General features: G+C 40.3%; 2 protein-coding genes across 6 annotated transcripts in view; both read left to right on the plus strand.

The window, feature by feature from the left end:
• Positions 1 to 245: 245 nt before the first annotated feature.
• Positions 246 to 16,608, plus strand: hikeshi (heat shock protein nuclear import factor hikeshi). Of its 2 annotated transcripts, none has more exons than XM_055637246.1 (5): positions 246 to 411; positions 7,724 to 7,961; positions 9,378 to 9,526; positions 10,668 to 10,786; positions 16,211 to 16,608. In XM_055637246.1, exons 1-5 carry the CDS (start codon positions 382 to 384, stop codon positions 16,263 to 16,265), a joined length of 591 nt encoding a protein of 196 aa, XP_055493221.1. In that variant the 5' UTR covers positions 246 to 381; the 3' UTR covers positions 16,266 to 16,608. The 2 variants fall into 2 exon arrangements, with proteins under 2 accessions (XP_055493221.1, XP_055493220.1); XM_055637245.1 differs by having other exon boundaries at positions 249 to 411; positions 9,375 to 9,526.
• A 133-nt stretch (positions 16,609 to 16,741) lies between these two features.
• The window catches only part of LOC129698236 (coiled-coil domain-containing protein 81-like), a 71,112-nt gene continuing 64,949 nt past the window's right edge, over positions 16,742 to 22,904 (plus strand). Inside the window, exons 1-2 of one of the 4 annotated variants that reach the window (XM_055637240.1) lie at positions 16,742 to 22,000; positions 22,088 to 22,236. The gene's annotated coding sequence lies outside the window, so the exon portion shown is untranslated. Of the gene's footprint in view, positions 22,237 to 22,904 lie in introns of all 4 variants that reach the window. The other 3 variants (XM_055637242.1, XM_055637239.1, XM_055637241.1) reach the window with 3 other exon arrangements.

Here is a 22,904-nt window from a genome sequence, read left to right on the forward strand (position 1 = left end):
AAAGTGTTCAGTAACCGGGAAATCAGGTAGGTTTAGGCGGACTGAGCGGAGATGTCCAGCGAAACGATGGCCCGGCCCGGCCCAGCCAGTCTGCGTTGGGTCTGCCCGGTGGAGAGGAGAGGGAGAGGGAGAGTTATCCTGTACGGCGGGTGGTGGGTGGCGGATGGCGGGAGCGTTCACCATGGTAACCGTGGGCTCGGGAGCGCTTCCGATGTGAAAGGTCGAAGGGCGGCGGCGGCGGCAGCGCTGCGGGTTCGAGAAGCTTCTGCGTTTCTCGGCGAGAGACGGCGGCGAGGAGCGTTAACATCAAAGAGCAGAGAATCTTTGGTTAACATGTCAGAAACTGGCTGGAGTTGTGGACGAGGCGCCTAGCGGGGCAACATGTTCGGATGCCTGGTTGCGGGGCGATTGGTGAGTTGATCCCCGGGTCCGCACCGTGCACAAGTCCCGCACCCTCCTTTGGGCTTTAAGTGTTTCTTTTTAAACCAAAACAAACCGGGGTCTGGAGAACAGCGCGATTGTTCTGGTGAGTGAAAAGTAACAACGGTGGAGGGTGGGGTGGGGGAGTGAAGGAGTTTCAGAAACACAAACGACGGGACAGACTGACTTCAATCCAGTTTCAATGCTGTGCCGAGGTTTGGGAAGATATTGCCTTGTATGGCGAGGGCAGTGCTCGCTTTCTAAGGTGCCAAGCAAAGAGGGCAGGTCTCATGTGGCAGTCTATTCCCGCACCTGACTGCTCCACACCAACCACATGTGTTTATAGTACTCGAGCCTCTCAAATGACTTCACTAGAGTTGTTATCAAAACAAATCTTTGCACAGAGCCACGTGTAGATATTTCGGAGGTAATCCCAACCCTGCCTCGCAAAGGCATGGATTTGTTTTCCAATTGGAGGTAGACAAAAGTGCTGGAGAAACTCAGCGGGTGCAGCAGCATATGTGGAGCGAAGGAAATAGGCAACGTTTCGGGCCGAAACCCTTCTTCAGACTCCAATTTGTTTTCCAGTTGTCTTTTGCACTTATTGTCTTGTTTTTATTATCGTAAATTACTTTTTCCCACCGTCTTACACAATGTATGTGTAATTTTTATTTTTGAGTGTTGTCCGAGTCTATATGCCTGTGATGCTGCTGCAAGCAAGAAACAGCGTCTTGCTTCTGTCTGAAGAAAGATCCCGACCCGAAACGTTGCTGTCTCCTCCCCTTCCTCAGCCCTCCTGCTGTCTCCTCCCATCCACCAGCCTTCGGGCTCCTCCTCCTTTTTCCTTTCTTCTCCCCGCCCACCCCCGATCAGTCTGAAGCAAAGATCCTATAGCAGAGATAGGATCTTTGGTCTGAAGAAGGGTTTCGGCCCGAAACGTTGCCTTTTTCCTTCGCTCCATAGATGCTGCTGCACCCGCTGAGTTTCTCCAGCTTTTTTGTGTACCTTCGATTTTCCAGCATCTGCAGTTCCTTCTTAAACACGTTGCCCTTCATGACTTCTAGAGACGCTGCAAGCAAGATTTTCATTATGCGGTGCCTCACCATACTCCTGTACATTACAATAAACTTGACTACGTACAAATAAAATGGTTTTCCAATATCTTGGAGAAAGACGAAAGGTCTAGGAACAATATTCTGGTGTTTAGGTGGCAGTTGAAAGCATGCGCACCATTTTTCTGAAGATGGTCAAGATAGTGGAAGAATTTGAAACTTTGAAAATGTGAGAATTCTAGAATTGAATATTTAACCAGCAGGCAGTGCAAGTTAGCAAGCACAGGGGTGATGAGTGAAAGGAACACTGTAAGTTGGAACATGCCCAGTAGTCCTGTTTAACTACAAATCAATGGTTCAATTGTATTTTATTTGTCACATGTACTGAGGTACAGTGAAATCCATTTGTGTATACAGTTCGGTACAAGTATCACAATACATAAGCACTTAGATCCATCTTAGATAAGCACCTCAGATACAGTACAAGTGTAGCAGTAGTACAGTAGTAGTGTACAGATTCGTCAGATTTGGTGCCATATCCAAGTCCCATTTGTTATAGGTGTACCTGGCCATTGGCCCATTTTCCTGGCGGCGTTGCATGGTTGGTGTGGCTGTTGGTGTCCTCCACTGCTGCTCCACCGCTCTGTGCCGCAGCAGGCCGTGTCTGGTGCACATGCTAGGCTTCTTGGAGCGGCGCCTGTTTCAGTCGAGTACCACACTGCAGCAGAGCCTCTTCCAACACATTTCCTCCAAGCCTATTCCTGCACATTTGAGGCATTGCATTGCCTCCTGCAACTGGTCTTCCCACCGGTCCTCCGATTCTCTACCTCCTACGGAATGAGCAGGGACTGATGTCGGGCATGCCCTCGGCACACCAGTGCTGACATTCTGCCTTGCGTATGTGTTGGAATAGTCAGATATAGAGAAAACAAAGGTATGGATGGTTGTGATGATAGGAGCAGATAGCGCAGTGGTAGAGTTAGTGACTTACAACGCCAGAGACGTGGGTTTGATCCTAACCCTGATCTGGATCTTGATCGGTGCTGTTTGTATGGAGTTCGTATGTTCTCCCCGTGACCGCGTAAGTTTTCCTCTGGTGCTCCGATTTCCTCCCATACTTCAAAGATGTATAGGTTTATAAGTTAATTTGACCGGTAAATTGTGTCTAGTGTGTAGTGTTAGTGTATGGGGATCGCATGATGGCACGGACTCAGTGGGCCAAAGGGCCTGTTTCTGCACTGTATTTACTTTAGAGATACAGCGCGGAAACAGGCACTTAGGCCCACCAAGTCCGCACCAATCAGCGATCCCCGCACACAAACACAATCCTACACACATTAGGGACAATTTACATTTATACCAAGCCAATTAACCTATAACGCTGTACATCTTTGGAGTGTGGAAGGAAACTGAAGATCTCTGAGAAAACCCACACGGTCATGGAGAGAACATACAAACTCCGTTCAATTAGGCACCTGTAATCGAACCCGGGTCTCCAGCGCTGTACAGCAGCAACTCTCCTGCTGTGCCGCCCACTGTATCTCTAAACGAAACTAAATATGCTTTGTAATGTGTGATATTACTGGGTAAAAGTAATGCCCAGTGACTATCTTGGTCACATAGAAACATAGAAACATAGAAATTAGGTGCAGGAGTAGGCCATTCGGCCCTTCGAGCCTGCACCGCCATTTAATATGATCATGGCTGATCATCCAACTCAGTATCCCGTACCTGCCTTTTCTCCATACCCTCTGATCCCCTTGGCCACAAGGGCCACATCTAACTCCCTCTTAAATATAGCCAATGAACTGGCCTCAACTACCCTCTGTGGCAGAGAGTTCCAGAGATTCACCACTCTCTGTGTGAAAAAAAGTTCTCCTCATCTCGGTTTTAAAGGATTTCCCCCTTATCCTTAAGCTGTGACCCCTTGTCCTGGACTTCCCCAACATCGGAAACAATCTTCCTGCATCTAGCCTGTCCAACCCCTTAAGAATTTTGGGGTCACAAAGCATATGTGGCTGGGACCACACTTCTGGGACAAATAGGAAACAAAGGTTGTGAAAAGTTTAACGGGCTTGAGTCCTCATATTTTACTCAAAGCAAAGTTCTGCTCATCTTTGTGATGAAGTTCTTTGAGAAGTTGGTAATAACACAGATCAACTCCTGCCTCAGTAATGTCCAGGACCCAGTGGCGGACTGGGACTAAAAATATTGGTTGCCAGGAAACAAAGGGGGCCCACCCACAACTACAATGCTATCATTTAACAGGGGTCCACTTGCCATCGGGCAAGCTGACACCCTGGTCAGTCTGCCATTGCCAGGACCCACTCATTTCACCTAACCCTACAACTGATTGACAGAGGATGTGATCTTGTTGGTATTCCACTCTGCACTGCAACACCTGGAACATGTACGTCAAGCTGTTGTTCGTTGACTACAGCTCATTATTCAACACCTTCGTTCCTTACAAAGTCGTCGTGAAACTCGGGGAACAGGATCTATGCTCCTTTCCGGCAAGCCTCAATCAATGCAGATTGGCAGCAAAACCTCCTCTTTGCCAACCTCAAGGTTGCGTGCCCTTGCTCTACTCTATAACCATGACCATGTAACCAGATGTAGCTAAAATGGTACCTTTACATTCACCGAGGATAACAGTCTTTGGACAAATGACGAGTAATGATTAATCGGAATATAGGAACTGACGGAAAAACTGGTTTAATCGTGCTAAAAAGAAAATCTTGCAGTCCAAACTGGCAAAATCAAGGAGCTGATTGTTGACTTCAAGAAGGGAAAGTCGAGGACCATGTATCTCTCGGATGTAAAATTCTCCGATGATCTGTCCTGGTCCATTTATTAAAATCCAAAGAAAGCTCTCCAGTGCTTCTACTTCATCAGAAGTTTGAGGAAATTCAGCATGAGCTGAACATTTCATTGAACTTTCACAGGTATGTGGTGGAAAATATACTGACAGCTTGCATCGTGGCCTGTCCAGCCTATTTTCTAATTAGAAATTAGAACAATTAGAAATTAGAACAACGCCCTTCCCACCCAAACCACCCCCTCCCCTTGTAACCGCAGGAAATGCTACATTTGTGGCTTTATCTCCCCCCTCGACTCCATCCAAGGACCCAAGCAGCCTTTCCCAGTGAAGCAGAGGTTCAACTGCACCTCCTCCAACCTCATCTACTGCATCCACTGTTCCAGGTGTCAACTGCTCTACAAACCGCAGGCTTGGCGATCGCTTCGCCCAACATCTCCGCTCAGTTCGCAATAACCAACCTGATCTCCCGGTGGCTCAGCACTTCAACTCCCCCTCCCATTCCGAATCCGACCTTTCTGTCCTAGGCCTCCTCCATGGCCAGGGTGAGGTCCACCGCAAATTGAAGGAATAGCACCTCATATTTTGCTTGGGTAGTTTACACCCCAGCGGGATGAACATTGACTTCTCCAACTTCAGCTAGTCTTTGCTTTCTCCCTCCATCCCCTCCCCTTCCCAGCTCTCCCACAGCCTATTGTATCCGCATTTTTCTCCCCCCCCCCCTTCCCCGATATCAGTCTGAAGAAGGGTCTCGACCCGAAGTGTTGCCTATTCCTTCGCTCCATAGATGCTGCCTCACCTGCTGAATTTCTCCAGCTTTTTTGTCCACCTATGGTATTCTGCCGGTGGATGCAGGTTCTCTGGATGCTTTCAAGAGAGAGCTAGATAGGGCTCTTAAAAATAGTGGAGTCAGGGGATATGGGGAGAAGGCAGGAACGGGGTACTGATTGGGGATGATCAGCCATGATCACATTGAATGGCGGTGCTGGCTTGAAGTTCCGAATGGCCTATTCCTGCACCTATTGTTTGTTGTCCATTGTCTATATTAGTCATACTCATTTAATTAACCGCAAAATCTTTCAATCTGAATTACACTGACACAAAGTAGTTGCAAAGGATCTTATCCGTTTCCTCAAACTAGACAAGAATGGTCTTATTTGATAAAGTGCAATAAGCTGTCCATCTCCTTGGAGAATGAATGATGAATAATATAGAATAATAAAGGAATTACCTATTCAGATGTGTTAATCGTTTAGTGAACCCATGGTAAATCAAACTTAAAAATGTTAGCACAACATTGCGATTGATTTTCAGAAGAATACATAAGGGAGGGAAGTTGCATTAAATTTATGTAGGATCATGATAAAACCACACTTTCTCTACGTTTCAAAGGATATTGGTCAGATGCAATTAGGATTTCCAATGTGAATATTCGATTGGATTCTCAGAAAGTGAGGGTGTGGTTGGGTTTATGATTATGAAGGCAACAAAAAAAATGCTTCCATGTGATGTAAATAAGAGGTCTCCGTCTACATTAATGCCAATTAATCCAAGGGCACTGGAGAAATTTTTAACCTGGTGATGGGAAATGGAACACGAATAGCAAGGATACATATCTGAGAAAGATGGATTGCATATGAAGGAATAAGGATAAAAAGACTTTGATAGAAAGAAGAGCATGCTGGGCATACAGTGGCTTGCAAATGTTGTCATACCCCTTGAACATTTCCACATTTTGTCACGTTACAACCACAAACGTGAATGTATTTTATTGGGATTTTATGTGATAGACCAACACAAAGTGGTGCATAATTGTGAAGTGGAAGGAAAATGATACATGGTTTTCAAATTTTTTTACAAATAAAAAACTGAAAAATGTGGCGTGCAAAAGTATTCAGCCCCCCTGAGTGAATACTTTGTAGAACCACCTTTCGCTGCAATTACAGCTGTAAGTCTTTTGGGGTATGACTCTACCAGCTTTGCACATCTAGAGACTGAAATTTTTGCCCATTCTTCTTTGCAAAATAGCTCAAGCTCAGTCAGATTGGATGGAGAGCGTCTGTGAACAGCAATTTTCAAGTCTTGCCAGAGATTCTCAATTGGATTTAGGTCTGGACTTTGACTGGGCCATTCTAACACATGAATATGCTTTGATCGAAACCATTCCATTGTAGCTCTGGCTGGATGTTTAGGGTCGTTGTCCTGCTGGAAGGTGAACCTCCGCCCCAGCCTCAAGTCTTTTGCAGACTCTAACAGGTTTTCTTCCAAGATTGCCCTGTATTTGGCTCCATCCATCTTCCCATCAACTCTGACCAGCTTCCCTGTCTCTGCCGAAGAAAAGCATCCCCACAGCATGATGCTGCCACCACACCACCATGTTTCACAATGGGGATGGTGTGTTCAGGGTGATGTGCAGTGTTAGTTTTCCGCCACACATAGCGTTTTGCATTTAGGCCAGAAACTTCAATTTTGGTCTCATCTGACCAGAGCACCTTCCTCCACATGTTGGCTGTGTCCCCCACATGGCTAGTGGCAAACTGCAAACGGGACTTCTTATGGCTTTTTTTTCAACAATGGCTTTCTATTTGCCACTCTTCCATAAAGGCCTGATTTGTGGAGTGCACGACTAATAGTTGTCCTGTTGACAGATTCTCCCACCTGAGCTGCGGATCTCTGCAGCTCCTCCAGAGTTACCATGGGCCTCTTGGCTGCTTCTCTGATCAATGCTCTCCTTGCCCGGCCTGTCAGTTTAGGTGGACGGCCATGTCTTGGTAGGTTTGCAGTTGTGCCATACTCTTTCCATTTTCGGATGATGGATTGAATAGTGCTCCGTGAGATGTTCAAAGCTTGGGATATTTTTTTATAAACTAACCCTGCTTTAAACTTCTCCACAACTTTATCCCTGACCTGTCTGATGTGTTTCTTGGGCTTCATGATGCTGTTTGTTCACTAATGTTCTCTAACAAACCTCTGAGGCCTTCACAGAACAGCTGTATTTATACTGAGATTAGATTACACACAAGTGGACTCTATTTACTAATCAGGTGACTTCTGAAGGCAATTGGTTGCACTGGATTCTATTTAGGGGTATCAGAGTAAAGGGGGCTGAATACTTTTGCACGCCACACTTTTCAGTTTTTTATTTGTAAAAAAAATGTGAAAACCACGTATCATTTTCCTTCCACTTCACAATTATGCGCCACTTTGTGTTGGTCTATCACATAAAATATCAATAAAATACATTTATGTTTGTGGTTGTAACGTGACAAAATGTGGAAAAGTTCAAGGGGTATGAATACTTTTGCAAGCCACTGTATATGCATATTGGGCTGATGAAATAAGATTTCACTTTGCCTAGTAGAAACATTATTGAAATATGTTTGTTTCTGTTTCTGATATTGATTTCACTATGGTGTTTCTTTCCAATGACTAGGTACAGACAGATGCACAACAAGTTGCAGATGGAAAATTTGTATTTAATCTTCCTGATTATAAGAGTGTCAATCACGTGGTGGTCTTTATGCTGGGGACAACACCATTTCCCATAGGAGCAGGAGGATCTGTGTATTTCTCTTACCCAGACAAGTGTGGAATGCCTGTATGGCAATTATTGGGATTCATAACGAATGAAAAACCCAGTGCAATCTTCAAAATATCACGTTTAAAGACGGGTAAGTAGAAGTTGCCTTTCAAAATAGTGTCTTTTAGTATAGATGTTAAGAATTATTTTTTTTTAAACCTAACCATAAAAATGCTTTAGTTGTCTTTTTTTAATATTTTAACAGTTATATAGGCAAATCAGGAACGACTTTACACGCAAGATTCCATAAGTGAATTAAACAAATACTTGATCTTTGTTGCTGAAGGTTATCAGTTACAGTATTTTAGTGTTTTGGGATTGAGATCTCTCGTGTCTACCTGAAAACTCAGACAATGCATCAAAGTAATAATTCATCCAAAAGCTATCTTCCATAGCAAAGCTGGTATTGATTTATTTGTTCAGCCATGATGCAGCAACTCAAATTTAAAACTCAACATGGAGCTAACACCGCCATTTGTTTCTGGAGGAAAAAGATGGGTGACATTTTGGGTCGTCAGATCTAAAGAAGGGTCCTGACCCGAAACGTCACCCATCCTTTTTCTCTAGAAATGTTGTCTGGCCCACTGAGTTACTCCAGTTTATTTTTTGTTTATATTAACATCTGCAGTGCCTTTCTACACACTGATTCTGAGATAATGTAGCCACTAAACTGATGTTTTAATTACATCATCTAAAATTCACTACTTAATAGACAAACTGCAATTGGTTGCTGCCCGAAATCTCCATGGTCGGAATGTACTTGCATTCACCTGGACTAGTCTTTCTTGCTGACCTTCATTTTTGAATCAAAATGTGAGATCTGTATGGTGACTGGAACATGACAGTAAAGAACAGAACTGCTGCTTAAGAACACCCTTGTCAGAAGGCAAAGCTAGGCTGGACGTTTTCTGACAAGGTGTTATTGACTATTATCAGTTTTTAAATCTCTGTTCTAAGTCAATTTAAAATCCATTAACATCAAAAGAAATAATTAAAAGCATTCAAGTGTTAACATAAATAATCAGACTTTTTTTAAATTACCAAAGCTTCGCCACTGTCTCCTCAACTGCAAGCTGAAATTCTCCTTTGAAATTACTGGGGCTTATTACCCTACACCAGGATTGATCTGGCATTGGATCTTTATGCTGTTTTCTCCAGCATAACTCAGCTTTCATGTAGAACTGTAGTACAGCATTGTACTGTTGTAAATTTCCGACAAAGTCTTTGCTGCGTAGTTTATTTAAATCATAATCTAAATATTTTGTTTGGCAAAAATGCTTAAATAACAAATAACTGCTGTGCTTTTTAAATAAGATTTAATCATTGTGTAATTTTAGCATTGGGGTATAAAGGTGATGTACAACTTCATTTTAGATTTAAGATCCTTTGATTGTAATGCAGTTTTGTTTCTATGATTTTACATTTGATTGGACAGGAGTTTATGTTGTATGCTAGATTTGTGAATATGTGCATATTAAAAGCGTGAATTTGTATCGCCTTGAAGAAGAAGGTAGCCAGCATCCTTTTGGGATGATGAATATTGCACAGACTGAATCAGTTGCCCAAATTGGAATATCTGTGGAGCCCATGGAACTATTGACGCAGCAGACTCCAGAAGCAAGTGCAGCTGTTTCAACTGTTGATTCTTTTACACAGGTATGTGCAGTTAATAAGGTGTTCAGCCAAGTTTAGAAAGGTAAATAAAATAGTTGTTTTAAAAAGGAAATTGGACTAAGAACAATGTTGAAACATTTGAAATTTGACATTTGATTCACTGTGCGGGAATAAACCTCTTCTAATTTCTCATTCTGGAAGAGGGATTGACACTCATAAAACAGTAAAACAGGACCTGTGCTACTAAGTGCTAAACTTATTTTTTTGTGGTGAATGTAAAAGGTAAATGTAGTAAACACATTAAACATTTAGAAGTGGGACAGTTGGTGTGAAGTTAACAGCAGTGACACAAATCATGCCACAGCTCCTAATTTAAATTGTTCACAAATATGCATGTTGATAATAGCATGCTTCAGTCATGCTTTTCTGATTTAGATGGATCGGTAAATTGCATTAAAATTATTTTCCAGCGAAAAGAATTGTAGCTTCAAATTATTTTTAACACTTTTCGCTTTTGTCTGGCTCATTTTTTCACTTTGTATCATTAGTGTTGGATCAAACAATAGATATTATACTAATCAGTTTGTGTAGAATTTCGTCAGTATAAACTATTTTGAGTTCTGTAAAATGCTTTTGCCACCAAACTTTGAATTGAGAAAGATGTATGTGACTTCTCTCTGTCTCACAATCAAAATAAATACATTCTGCAAAATATCATTAAATTATGAATATTCAAGCACAACTGATGATTCATTGTTTTAATTTTGTCAAAAGAATAACTCAGACTCTTGTCTCCTTTTGCAATTACTTTTGCAATTATCATTCCAGAATAAACTAATTTGGGGATTTGAGATCCTTTTTGGACAAGTTTTCTTTTTTTTAAAAAGGGTGTCTAGATTTGTTTTATGTGCAAGTTTATTTGTGAAATAATTGTCAGTTCTGGGCACAAATTTTGTACATTTCATTTCTAACTATGTTTCTCTGCGAATTTGTTAGCTTGAGTATAGTAGTACCTGTTCCCTCCCAAAAATGACACACACTTTAATAGTTAGAAACCAAGTTCAAGTATATGTTTTGAAGTGTCCTGCAGCAGGCAATTGTTTTATTTCAAATATTTTATACGTGTTTGGAATACTCAATTTTACAGTCTGATTGCCCTTTAAATAATTTCTTGTACTTTCAGTTTACGCAGAAGATGCTAGACAATTTCTATAATTTTGCAACCTCATTTGCATTGACCCAGGATCGGATGACTCCAAATCCTACTGAGATGTTTATTCCTGCAAATATTGTCTTGAAATGGTAAATATGCATTGTTGATGTTTTGAACCACAAGTATTGGTACTTTTATTCCCTGTATACATACCTTGATCAAATTACTAGCTTTGAAACAAAATTCTTGCATCTAGGTACAGTGAAATATTTGTGTTACATGTGGTTCAAGGGGAAATCAGCTAAAATGCCAGTTTGAATTTAAATCTCTATATAGAAAACAGACAGGCCTCCATGCATGGGTCAGGAGTATTTTCAGTGCAAGGGATTGAAAAAAAACATGTTGGAATTTGTTGATTATGTAGGATGTGAAGTGTTTTAAGTACAGTGCCTACCATAATGTTTGGGACAAAGACCCATCATTTATTTATTTGCTTCTGTACTCCATAATTTGAGATTTAGAATAGAAAAAAAATCACATGTGGTTAAATTGCACATAGTCAGATTTTAATAAAGGCCATTTTAATACATTTTGGTTTCACCATGTAGAAATTACAGCAGCGTTTATACGTGTTATATCCCGCAATGTTAGGGACACGGCAATGTCATTTAAATGAAAGTAGGCATGTTTAGTATTTTGTTGCATATCCTTTGCATGCAATGACTGCTTGAAGTCTGCAATTCATGTACATCACCAGTTGCTGGGTGTCTTATCTGGTGATGCTCTGCCAGGCCTGTATTCCAGCCATCTTTTGATTATGCTTGTTTTGGGGTCCAGTCCCCTTTATTTGAACTTGAACAGATAGATGTGTCTAAACACTTCAGAATTCATTATGCTACTACCATTAGCAGTTGTATCATCATTTAAGGTAAGTGAGCCAGTAACTTCAGCAGCCATACATGCCTAGGCCATTACACCCCCGCCACCATGTTTCACAGTTGAGGTGGTATGCTTTGGATCTTGGGCAGTTCCTTCTCTCCTCCATACCTTGCTCTTGCCATCACTCTGATATGTTAATCTTTGTCTTATCTGTCCACAAGACCTTTTTCCAGAACTGTAGTTGCTCTTTTAAGTACTTCTTGGCAAACTGTAACGTGGCCATCTTATTTTTGCAGGTAACCAATGGTTTGCATCTTGCAGTGTAGCCTCTGTATTTCTGTTCATGAGGTCTTCTGTGGAAAGTGGTAATTGACAAATCCACACCTGACGAGTGTTTCTGATCTGTCGGACAAGATGTTTGGGGATTTTTCTTTATTTTAGAGAGAATTCTTTTGTCATCAGCTGTGGAGGTCTTCCTTGGCCTGCCAGTCCCTTTGCGATTAGGAAGCTCCCAGTGCTCTCTTCTGAATGATGTTCCAAACTGTTGATTTTGGTAAGCCTAAAGGGCCTGTCCCACTTGGGCGTCATTTGCGCGTCATTTACGCGACAAGACGGCAGTGACTGACGCGCGACTGTCACGCATAAATCGTTTAGCAGTTCGATGGACGTTCACCAAGTAGCGCCCGTCACCGTGGCAAGGATTTTCCCTGTGAAAAATTTTCAAAACTCGGCACACTTTATACCCGGGTGTTCACGTGATGCAGCACGCCAAATAGTGTGCTGACGGCGTATGGGTGGCGACGCATGGTTACGGACGTTGATGCACGCTGATGCATAATAAATTAGCATAGGCAATGTTCGTGCGTCACAACGCGCTACACATACGCCATCAGTACGTCAATGTACACCATCTGGACGTCAGCGTGCACAAGGGATACTCATGCAAGTGGCGCACGAGGATTTTGATCATTCCAAAATCCTGGGGCGATAGGGAAGCACCGCACTTCACTGCATGTGCCAACACGCGTCGCCACGCGCCAACCAATTTTTAGGATGTGGCGTAAATGACGCGCAAATGATGCCCGTGGGACAGGCCCCTTAAGGTTTGGCTGATGTCTCTAACAATTTTGTTCTTGTTTCTCAGTCTCATAATGGCTTCTTTGACTTTCATTGGCACAACTTTGGTCCTCATGTTGATAAACAGTAATAAACGTTTCCAAAGGTGATGGAAAGACTGGAGGGAAGACAAGGCACTGAGAGAGCTCTCTTGTACCTGCGTTAAGGAGGCATTTAAACACACCTGAGCATTTACAAACACCTGTGACAATACAATACAATTTATTTGTTGTCATTTGAATCCAGAGGTTCAAATAAAATTTGGTTTCTGCAGTCATACAAACAAGAAGAAGAACCAAGACACAACACAATTTACATGAACATCTATCACAGTGAATCTCCTCCTCACTGTGATGGAAGGAAAAGTCTTATCTCTCCCCTGCACTCCTCGTTCTCCCGATGTCAGAGTCAAAATCGTTTGCTATGTCGCTCTTCAAGGGAGATGCTAAATGCATTTCGTTGTCTCTGTACTGTACACTGACAATGACAATTAAACTTGAATCTGAATCTGAATCAAAGCCCCCGGCGGGCGATGGTAAATAAGTCCCGCGGCAATTATAAAGCCGCGCCGGGTGATGCAAGGCCCTGCTCCGGGTCTTGATGTTGGAGACCCCGGCGTGCACTAACAAGTCCCGCGACCATTTAAAGCCGCACCGGGCGATGTAAGGCTGCGCTCCAGGTCATCCTCAACCCCGCAACTCGGGCGGGAGAAGTCGCCATTGCGGAAGCCCCGAAAAGCAGTCTCCCAGCAGGGACCCGCGGGCTCCCGGTGTTACTGTCTACCAGACCTACAGCTGGAGCCTCCGAATCTCCTAGGTCGGGCCGCAGCAGCGCGCTACCACCGCTCCTCCTGCTCTGAACTCGGCCAGCTCCACGATGGTGGGTAAATCCGCAGCTCCGCGACTGGAGCCCCAGGTTGTTCCGGTTGGCGGCCGCTCCACGGTGCTCGGCCCCAACGACAACGGAGACCCGACAGAGAAAAGGTCGGGTTCTCCGTGCAGGGGAAAGATTTTAAAAAGTTTCCCCACCCCTGCCCCCCCCACACATACCCAGTTTAAAAAAAAATAAAAACTACATACAAACCAGACAAAAAATTAAAAAAATGACAGACAGACTGCAGAGGCCGCTGCGACGTGAGTCGCGCCGCCCACCCGAATGTGTCCCAAACATTATGGTGCCCTGAAATGGGGGGGACTATGTACAAGCACAGCTGTAATTTCTACATGGTGAAACTAAAATGTATAAAAATACCCTTTAATAAAATCTGACAACGTGCACTTTAACCACATGTGATTTTTTTCTATTACAAATCTCAAATTGTGGAGTACAGAGGCAAATAAATAAATGGGTCCCAAACATTATGGAGGGCACTGTATATGTGTGAGGATCTCATCGGCAGCTGTGTATTAATCTTGTTTGGTTCATTATAATACAATACTGCATAATTGGTTGTTGCTAAATAAAGGATAAATCACATTGCTAGCAATAGATTCTCAATTTTCTTATTGATGCCAATTGTGCAATACCTAACGTATTTCTGGAATATCTATATTTTTAGAAGAATAATTATTATCTCCAAATGCATTATATATATGTTTCCAAAAATGTATTGTTATGTATCCATTTTACAATTTCCTAAATCTAGCATTCTCTACCTGCAACCTTTATAATCCATTTATAATAAACTTATACTAAATTTGAAATAAATTAATCTGTTTAATTTTTTGATGAAATTCTTATTTCACTTCTTGGATTATTTCAGAATGATCTATGTATCTTTTGATGTTTTAAATACATAAAATCAGAAATAGGCATCCATGTACCCATCAAATTGTACTCTCTTTAATCTGAATCAATCTGTTACACTTGTAAATGTCAGATACAATGGAACATATTATTAACAAAATAATTTGTATACAAGGTTACATATTAAAGAGGACTCTGGCCTTTATTCCAACCACCTGCTATAAGAACCCTTCCCTCACTTCTGTCTTATCTAATACCTGCCACGCTCTCTCCTGCAGCTTTTTTAAATCTCCCCCCCACTCCCCCCACCAATCCCATACACTCAATCTGAAGAAGGGTTTCAAACCAAAACTTCATATATCCATTTGGTGATGCCTGACCTGCTGAGTTATTCCAGCACTTTGTGTCCATTTGTGTATTAACCAGTTTCTGCAGTTTCTTGGTCTTGCATATTAAAGAAATTGGTTGTACAATATTATGCTTTTTATGTAGATTTTTCTCTCAAGATCTCGTATTATAACCATGGAGCTATTAAAATATTTTGTGAATTCAGTCACATTCAAGGAAATCTGTTGTATCATTTAAGCCTATACATGCCACGTTTGCTGGGTTTTTTGGCTCATGTTGGAACTACATCGGGGCCAGTCTCTAGATGGGGTAGCAACGTTGATTATGTCTTTCTCTGAAAGAATTTTACCTATGTATTAATGTTAGTGTCAGCTTGAACATAATCTTCTGCTGTCATTGTCTATGGCTGGTGTCGGATATGAAAGTTGCTGTGCAGTTGGGACAAAGGAAGATAACTTTCATCAATTATGGGTTATCACCAAGAACTGTGGATTCTGGTAGGATATCTGCACATCTTCAGCAGATGGATATCATGGTGGCTGTAATATCTGACCAAGCATACAGATAAAGCACAAAACTTAAACCCGATGTGGGGGATTATTGTCCAGACATTTATCAAAATACTGTGACAGGTACTTCTGGTAGTGAGGTTTGAAGTTCTGAGTGATGCCACCATTCATTGACAATACATGTGATTTGTTAGGTGGGAGAGAGGAGAGTTTAACGTTGGTTAACTGGACTTGCTGAAGAGTGGTTGGTAGCCTTATCTACATGAAGAATCACATGGTGACACTAGACACATTTGGCTTGTTAGTATTTTGACCACTTGAGAAAAATGTCTGCTCACCAAGGCATTGTGATTGTGATAATCACAGGCGACATTTGTTATAGCCTCAGTTAGGACGGGACACTTGTATGGCGATCAGAGGTTGTCATCTGCATTTGTACAAAGATCATTGTTTTCTTCCATGTTGTCACAGTGGTATCATCTCTTAGCTGGAGTCTACCCCCTTATGCAGACTTAGCCCCAGCACTGCAGCCTCTCTATGATGAGTGGTTGTAGTCACCTCTCCCAAGCCTTTGAGAAACAAAGGCTGATATTAACTTTGGATAGTTTAGAGTGTTGCTCCATGTATAAACAAATCTGTCTTCTGTACAAGAGACTTTTGTCCATGAACACTTGTTAGGCTGCTGAATCACATGATATTTCTCTCTGCGTCGTTCAGACATATTTGTATAGTTGATAAAACAAACTGAATGTATGGTGTAATAAGCAATTTTACAGTTAATTCATCTTGTAGGAGGAGGAAAATTGCAATGTTTGACATTGTTTATATAATTGAAGGATTCCAAAGGGATTGATTAAAAATGCCAGAAATTACCAGCTTAATTTCCTCAAAAATGCCAAGAAAACCAATGTATTTTTTTTCTTGTTAAGTTAATTATGCTGCTAATTCCTGTATTTTCTTTTTTCCAATTGTCAGGTATGAGAATTTTCAAAGAAGACTGTCCCAAAATCCATATTTTTGGAAATCATAATCCATATGCTGTGGAAGTTAATTGTAACAACCAACGCTGTTCATCTGTTTAAATTGATCTTTACAAATTATTTTTAAGATGTCAGTCTGAATACAAACTTTCGTAATAATCAAGCTGGTTTGAAAATTATTTTGGAAGACCTGTCATGGTTGTGTTTCAATGGATAGTAAGAAACATTTTAATCATGTTTGAACTGCCATTTATTTCATGAATTGGAATTCATTGAAACTGTTTAAAAGCTGTATTACATTGTAAAACTTTCATTATATTCTTAACATGAGTATGTTGTGAGTCATCCAGAAAAAATGTCCGATGGATACAAATACAATTCTTTAAGAAGATATGCAATTAATTTCTTGTAATATCTTAAAAACCCAATTTTTCAATCCCTCCCCCCCCCCCCCCCCCTTATACAACTTAAGGGTGGCTGTGTTTTAAAGAAACAATTCTTTATTAGTTTAAATGTTATGCGCAGTATTCTTATTTCTCAGTTCCAGTCAGTTATATGTTACCTTTACATGAGTCCTTACTTTTCTTTCCCTGTATTTCTAATATCTAATATGGTAATATGGGGAGGGGGGGGGGGGGGGTGAGGGGACTGAAAATTTTGATTGCAACATTTTGAAGTGCATCATGGCCAAAACTCTGCTCTATTTTCAAATCAATTGAAGCTCAATTGTTTTGAAATATTGCTGGTGGGAGCCCCTTTGCCTTGTGTGGAATTTTGGTTGCAAATTAATGCATAATAATGCATGCCTTTCGAAGTTTTGTGTTGAACTTGACTGAACATATTCCTGTAGTATCACCAAGGTATTATGCTATACTTTATATAGATAGACCAATACAAATCTATCTGTCTCTATAGATATACAATGCAGATGTTGAAACCTTGAGCAAAACCCAAAGTGCTGGAGGAACTCAGTGGGTCAGGCAGCATCTGTGAAGGGAAGAGCCAGTATCTGTGAAGCGAAGAGACAGATGACGTTTGAGGTTAGGAAAGGTCCTGAGCGTAAACATCATCTGCTAATTCCCTCCACAAATGCTGCCTACGCACTCGGTTCCTCCTGAACTTTGTATTGCTTTCTGCCCCTGTACCTGTACATGGATCCTCTTCAAAGCAAAGTCCGTGCAGGAAATACTGAAGAACATGTTGAAACCTATGGATAGTGAAGGGGTGGAGTGAAGGAGTAAAGGCAGAAATGTGAGGGGAAAGCTAACTGAAGAATAAACGTTGTAGAAATTGTAAAGATATGCAGCAAAAGAAACACATCAGTAGTGCAATGCAGCCCACATCGATCAACAATGAAAGTGAATAATACAGTGTTTGTAAATTGATAAATGGTACATTGAATATTGTATTATTGCCCTAAACATAGAAATATTGTTGCCTGTAGTCATTCTTAAGAAGTTGAAAGGCTTCCAAAACTGTTGGCTTTTGTGTATTCTTCAAGTACAAGTGACAACTGAATGAAGAATTGGAGCTGCATGAATCTAAAATTATTCCAAATTGTACTGGGATGTACAAGAACTATTTGAGTGTTTACTGAATGAAAAGTTGCGCTGAAAAGACTAGTTAAAGACAATAATTTTCTCCACTTATCAGTTCCCCTTTTAATATTTTGGAACCTCAATTCAAAAATGAAACCACCTTTATATTTGGGAACTACCACTTAATGCTTACGCAATCTTTGTACGTTAACTTCTAGTTTTCAGGTGTGTGTGCATCATACTAGCAAGTAATATTTTCCTCATGGAGAAAGCCTAATAAATTATGAAAGGAAAAATGAAGAAATTTACTCAAGTTCAGCCAATGTGGCCTTCACATGATCACATTCCTTTCTTTTACATCTTTATATCCACGCCCAAGGTTAGGCTGTCAACCAATACCTGGTATAAGCTATCTGAGCCTTGCACCTGCTTCCTGAACTTAGTTTTCAATTGAATCTTTTTAGATAAAGCTGCATTTTAGACCAGTACTAATTTCTTCTCATTTTAGTCACAATCATGCCATCGCCATTTCCTGCAGCTGTGGCCTTGTCCTTTCTTCTCGCAATTTGGAATGGTAATAAGATTCCTTTTGTATTCGCCAACAAACAAGCTTTTTAGACATAATGTATAACCGTGTATCTCCTCTGTCAGAACCTCCTGTAATGCTGAGGCAAATCATATATTTCTTCCTCCCTCAACTTTCTCTGAATGAGCTTCCTATTGAAGTATAATAGGAATGGATGCTTAGGACTGAGATATGGAGGAAGTTCTTAATTGAATTGGGATTGCATTTAAATTCTCTACTCTGCTCAGTTCGGTATATTTGGGACAAGCCAATGTAATTTATGTGCCAAGGAATATGGAAAAGTGTGGGAAGGTGTGGAATTGAGTGGCTTATTGAATATTGGAGAAAGTTGAATGACATGCTGTCATGTTTATTTGCCAAGTTTGGATGAGTCTCTGCTGACTTCCAATCAATTGCAGACCTTGCTTTTTCTCTCCTTTTGTTTGCAGGGAGATTGCCATCTGCTGGAAAATGTTTCAGCTGTCATCTCATCCACTCCAAACAAATATTTCTGAAGTTTTGTCGCCTGCCCTCCAGACAAATACATTAAAATATATATTTTATTGGAACTACAAACATACAGTCCAATGAAATCCCTAAAGATAGAGTGTTTAAAATATGAGGATTTTACCCCCGGATCCAATGTACATGGTAGAATACATTATCATACTTTCATGTGTCAGTAGAAATTCAAAGAGTTGTAGATTGTTTTGGGGCATACTTTGTTTAAAAGGGAATAGATAGTCTCTGATTTTATATCATTTGCCAGGATGAAAATCTACTTCTGTCACAAGATTTGGTGAAATTTCTTATTTGAACGAACCAATTTGTTATGAACTGTGGGCAGTTCAGTGAAACAGAATGTGGAATGTAACACTTAATAAAGTTTTATTCCATTTAAATCTAAATGTAATTCAAGTATATGTTTGAGGGAGACCTGATTAGGAAGAATAAAATCCTAACACCATAGTTTTCCTTGTGAAGAACACTTGAGAAAGATAAATCAAAGGTTCTCTCTTCGCTAAAATATGAAACTTCAATGTACCAACCTATACATGTTTGTTCTAATATTGAGCTAGCTTAATATAACATTTCACCTTCTTCTACTTGCCTATATACAAAATATCCTTTAGTCACTTAATTAAAATGATTTGATCATTGTTATTTTGCTGGCAGAGTTATGTTGTTCAAATCAAATTATTTTAATGCAAAATAATTAGGATTAGGTTAAGATCTTGAATAGACACATCCATTAATTAATCGCACAACTGAGATTTTAGTTTATATTGCTACTAATGTGAGCTGGAAATAATTTTTGGTAATGCCATGCATTACTGTTTTAATAGTTTGGTTGAGTCATATTGAAGACTGATAGAAAGATTTTCAAACTAAATACCAAACCAAATTCAGGGCTGGAATCATAAATTTGGAAAAATGGCTCTGGTTATGACATAAGACACCATATTTTATATATCCTTGAATATTGCCATGAGTATTTTGTTACCTTTGGGAGGATGCTATGAATGACACATTGTTTAAAATTTATATTTTTTACTTTTTTTTAAAACGAGTATCAAACCCAAAATATTGTTGGTGTTTTGTAAACCCATCCTGTGACGTGATGCACTGTAATAGATTTATTTGGTTCTTTTGAAAATATTTACATCTTCTGAAGAAACGCCTCTACCGCAATCTCATACACAATCTAGGCTGGTGTGTAGGTATACTGGGTGGAAATTGCAACACTACAACTAGCTACAAGCCCAGCTTACAAGTGCCCAATCTTTGAAACAACCCCTTACATATGAATAACCATATGGGAGACTGGCTTAGTGAATTTGCTGGTTGCTGATGGACTAGGTATTTTTCGCCGAATGCAACTGTCCATTACATTGGCAAGACCTGGTCTATACTTGGTCTTGCCAATGTAATGGACGCCAAATCCCTTGCCAATACTAGGCCCTTGGATATCCACTATTTAGTATGTTGTGGTTGCAAAGATAATGTAAATATATTTAAGTTTGCTGTCGTTACAAAGGTAGGTACAAAATAAGCTAGTAGGATGCAAAGTCATATTGAAGGTTTAATGAGCGAGCAAGAAGATAGCAGATGGTGTGAAAAGAGAAAATGTGAAATTATGCATTATGGTATAAAAAACAATTAAATGGTGAGAAACTTAAGTATTGATATGCAGGAGTATTTGATGTGTTCATCCACGAGATGCAGAAAATTAATATACAGGTAAGCTAGCAATAGGAAGCCAAACTTCACATTGGCCTATGTCATGTGGTGAGAAGTTACAGGTATGTATTCTCACTGAAAGTGTGAGTCTTCATTTTGTATGCTGGGTAACTTTGTTCTCCGTATGTATATGTATATATTTTTTGGAGTTGTGCCAAGTTGATTCACTATATTGATTATGGGATGAAAAGATAGTCTGTTGAGGAGCGATTCAGTATGATTTGGCTTGTAATTCAGAGGAATAACGGGATGATTCCATTCAGATAAACAAGATTCTGAGAGTGAGATAGTTAGCTGTGGGAAAGTTATTTCCTGTAGCTGGAGAATCTAGAACTGGAGATTGAGGTAGGGGGAGGAATGGGAAGAGGTTTACAAACGGGGGAGCAAAATCTTCTAACAGAGATTAAGAAATTTATATATGTAAAAATGGGTGCTAATTCAATGTTTAGTAACTCAGAGGACAATGGGAAGTATTCTATTATGTAAAGATGATAGATTGTTAGACAGCAGGGAAGTGGGAGTATGTGAAGATGAGAGAGTAGGATTGAGGCATGGTTTTGGCCTTGATTGAATTAAATGGTTAAGGGCTGTACTTATTTACTCCTTTGATTTTGCATGTTTATTTTGTGATTACAGAATCATCAATGGTTGTACCTAGAACATAGAACAGTACAGCACAAGAATAGGTCATTTGGCTCACAGTATGTGTGCCAATCACGATGCCAAGACCAAAGACCCCTGTGCCTATCCAAAAGACTCTTAAATGCCATTATCGTATCTGCCTCAACCACCAACGCCAGCAGCATGTTCCAAGCACACCACCCTCTGTGTAAAAAAAGTTCCCCGAACATCTTTAAACTTTGCCCCATTCATCTTAAAGTTATGTCCTCTGGTATTTGATTTCCCCCACCCTGGGAAACATGTCATAACTTATATTTCCATCGGGTCTTTCCGCAACCTCCTGAAAAAACAATCCAAGACTGACAAACCTCTCACTGTAGCTAATACCTCCTAATCCAGGCATCATTGTAGTAAACTTCTGCGCCCTTTCCAATGCCAATATATCCTTGCAATGGGACAACCAGAATTACATGACATATTCCAAATACCGCCTAAGCAAAGTCCCTAAAAGCTGCATCATGACTTCCTGACATATACAATGCTCCTTGCTATTTGTATGATTTAATAACATTACCTGTTACTACCAAATGCATACAAACGTCTAGTATTTAATATTTAAAAATCTCAGATTTGCTTTTCAAGACGTACCATTTTATGGAGTTTGACACATTTATTGTCATAAAGTCCCACAGAGTTGCACAATATCACTTGGATGGACATCAATGTTGCTCCTCCCTACAGATGATGATGGAAAGCTTAACCTGTAGTAATGCTGTTAATTACCCTCATTAATTCTTGTAATCTTTCTGATTCTGCAATGGTGAGTTGCTTTTCAATTTTAAATTATTTCTTTCCATTTTCCTAACTAATACATTATGCTAAACATAATCTTGTTTGTCTGTTTCAGGCAGAACGGCGGCCCATTGTTTACACATCCTTTGAAAAAATACATTTTGTGCTGGCAAAGCTCTTTGGTAAAGGTCAAATTGTGAAGCAATTTGAGAATGAACAATAGGACATTTTATTTACAGTACAAATCGATAAGTTACATATCAGGTAACAACAGAAATCAAAAGGAAAAACCTTTATTCATTGGATTTCATTCTAGTCCTATGAGTATCTTTCAGAATAATGTGTAGGAAGGAAGTGCAGATGGTGGTATAAACTGAAGATAGACACAAAAAGCTGGAGTAACCGCAGGATAGGCAGCATCTCTGGAGAAAAGGAATGGGTGACGTTTCAGGTCGAGACTTCTCTCTTTCAGAATAACCTATTCTACATGTCTTTGGTTCTGAAGGTCCTTAAATAATAATTATTGCTGCAATATCACTTGAGTTTCTATAAGTTGCCGAATTTTTTTATTTTCGTTTTTTTAACACTTTGATTTTCCTGTCATCTGTCCTTGATTTTTGTTCATCAATTGCCGGTGGCTTCCTAGTTCTTGGGATTTCTTGGAAATGCCCACTGCTAGAAACTATGCATAAGGATGTCCGCCTTCTGTGGATTTCCCGACTTAATATTAAACAATTCTCCAACTTGTGCTGAAATTTTCAATAATCAGTGATCACTTGGGAAAATGTCAACTGCTTAAATTCCCAGTACTTTAGCCTCCAATTTGCAATCATGTTTTGTTTTAACAACCAGGATTGTTAACACTCAGGATTTACAGTGCCCTCCATAATGTTTGGGACAAAGACCGATCATTTATGCTCTGTACTCCACAA

Source organism: Leucoraja erinacea, chromosome 6 (genome assembly GCF_028641065.1).
Source record: "Leucoraja erinacea ecotype New England chromosome 6, Leri_hhj_1, whole genome shotgun sequence".
NCBI classification, from domain to species: Eukaryota; Metazoa; Chordata; class Chondrichthyes; order Rajiformes; family Rajidae; genus Leucoraja; species Leucoraja erinaceus.

Excerpts from the sequence above, each read along its gene's own strand:
- hikeshi (XM_055637245.1), top strand. The coding sequence starts at position 382 with ATGTTCGGATGCCTGGTTGCGGGGCGATTG. Across the intron at positions 412-7,723 it reads GCCTGGTTGCGGGGCGATTG|GTACAGACAGATGCACAACA; the intron begins GTGAGTTGATCC and ends TCCAATGACTAG. Across the intron at positions 9,527-10,667 it reads CTGTTGATTCTTTTACACAG|TTTACGCAGAAGATGCTAGA; the intron begins GTATGTGCAGTT and ends TTGTACTTTCAG.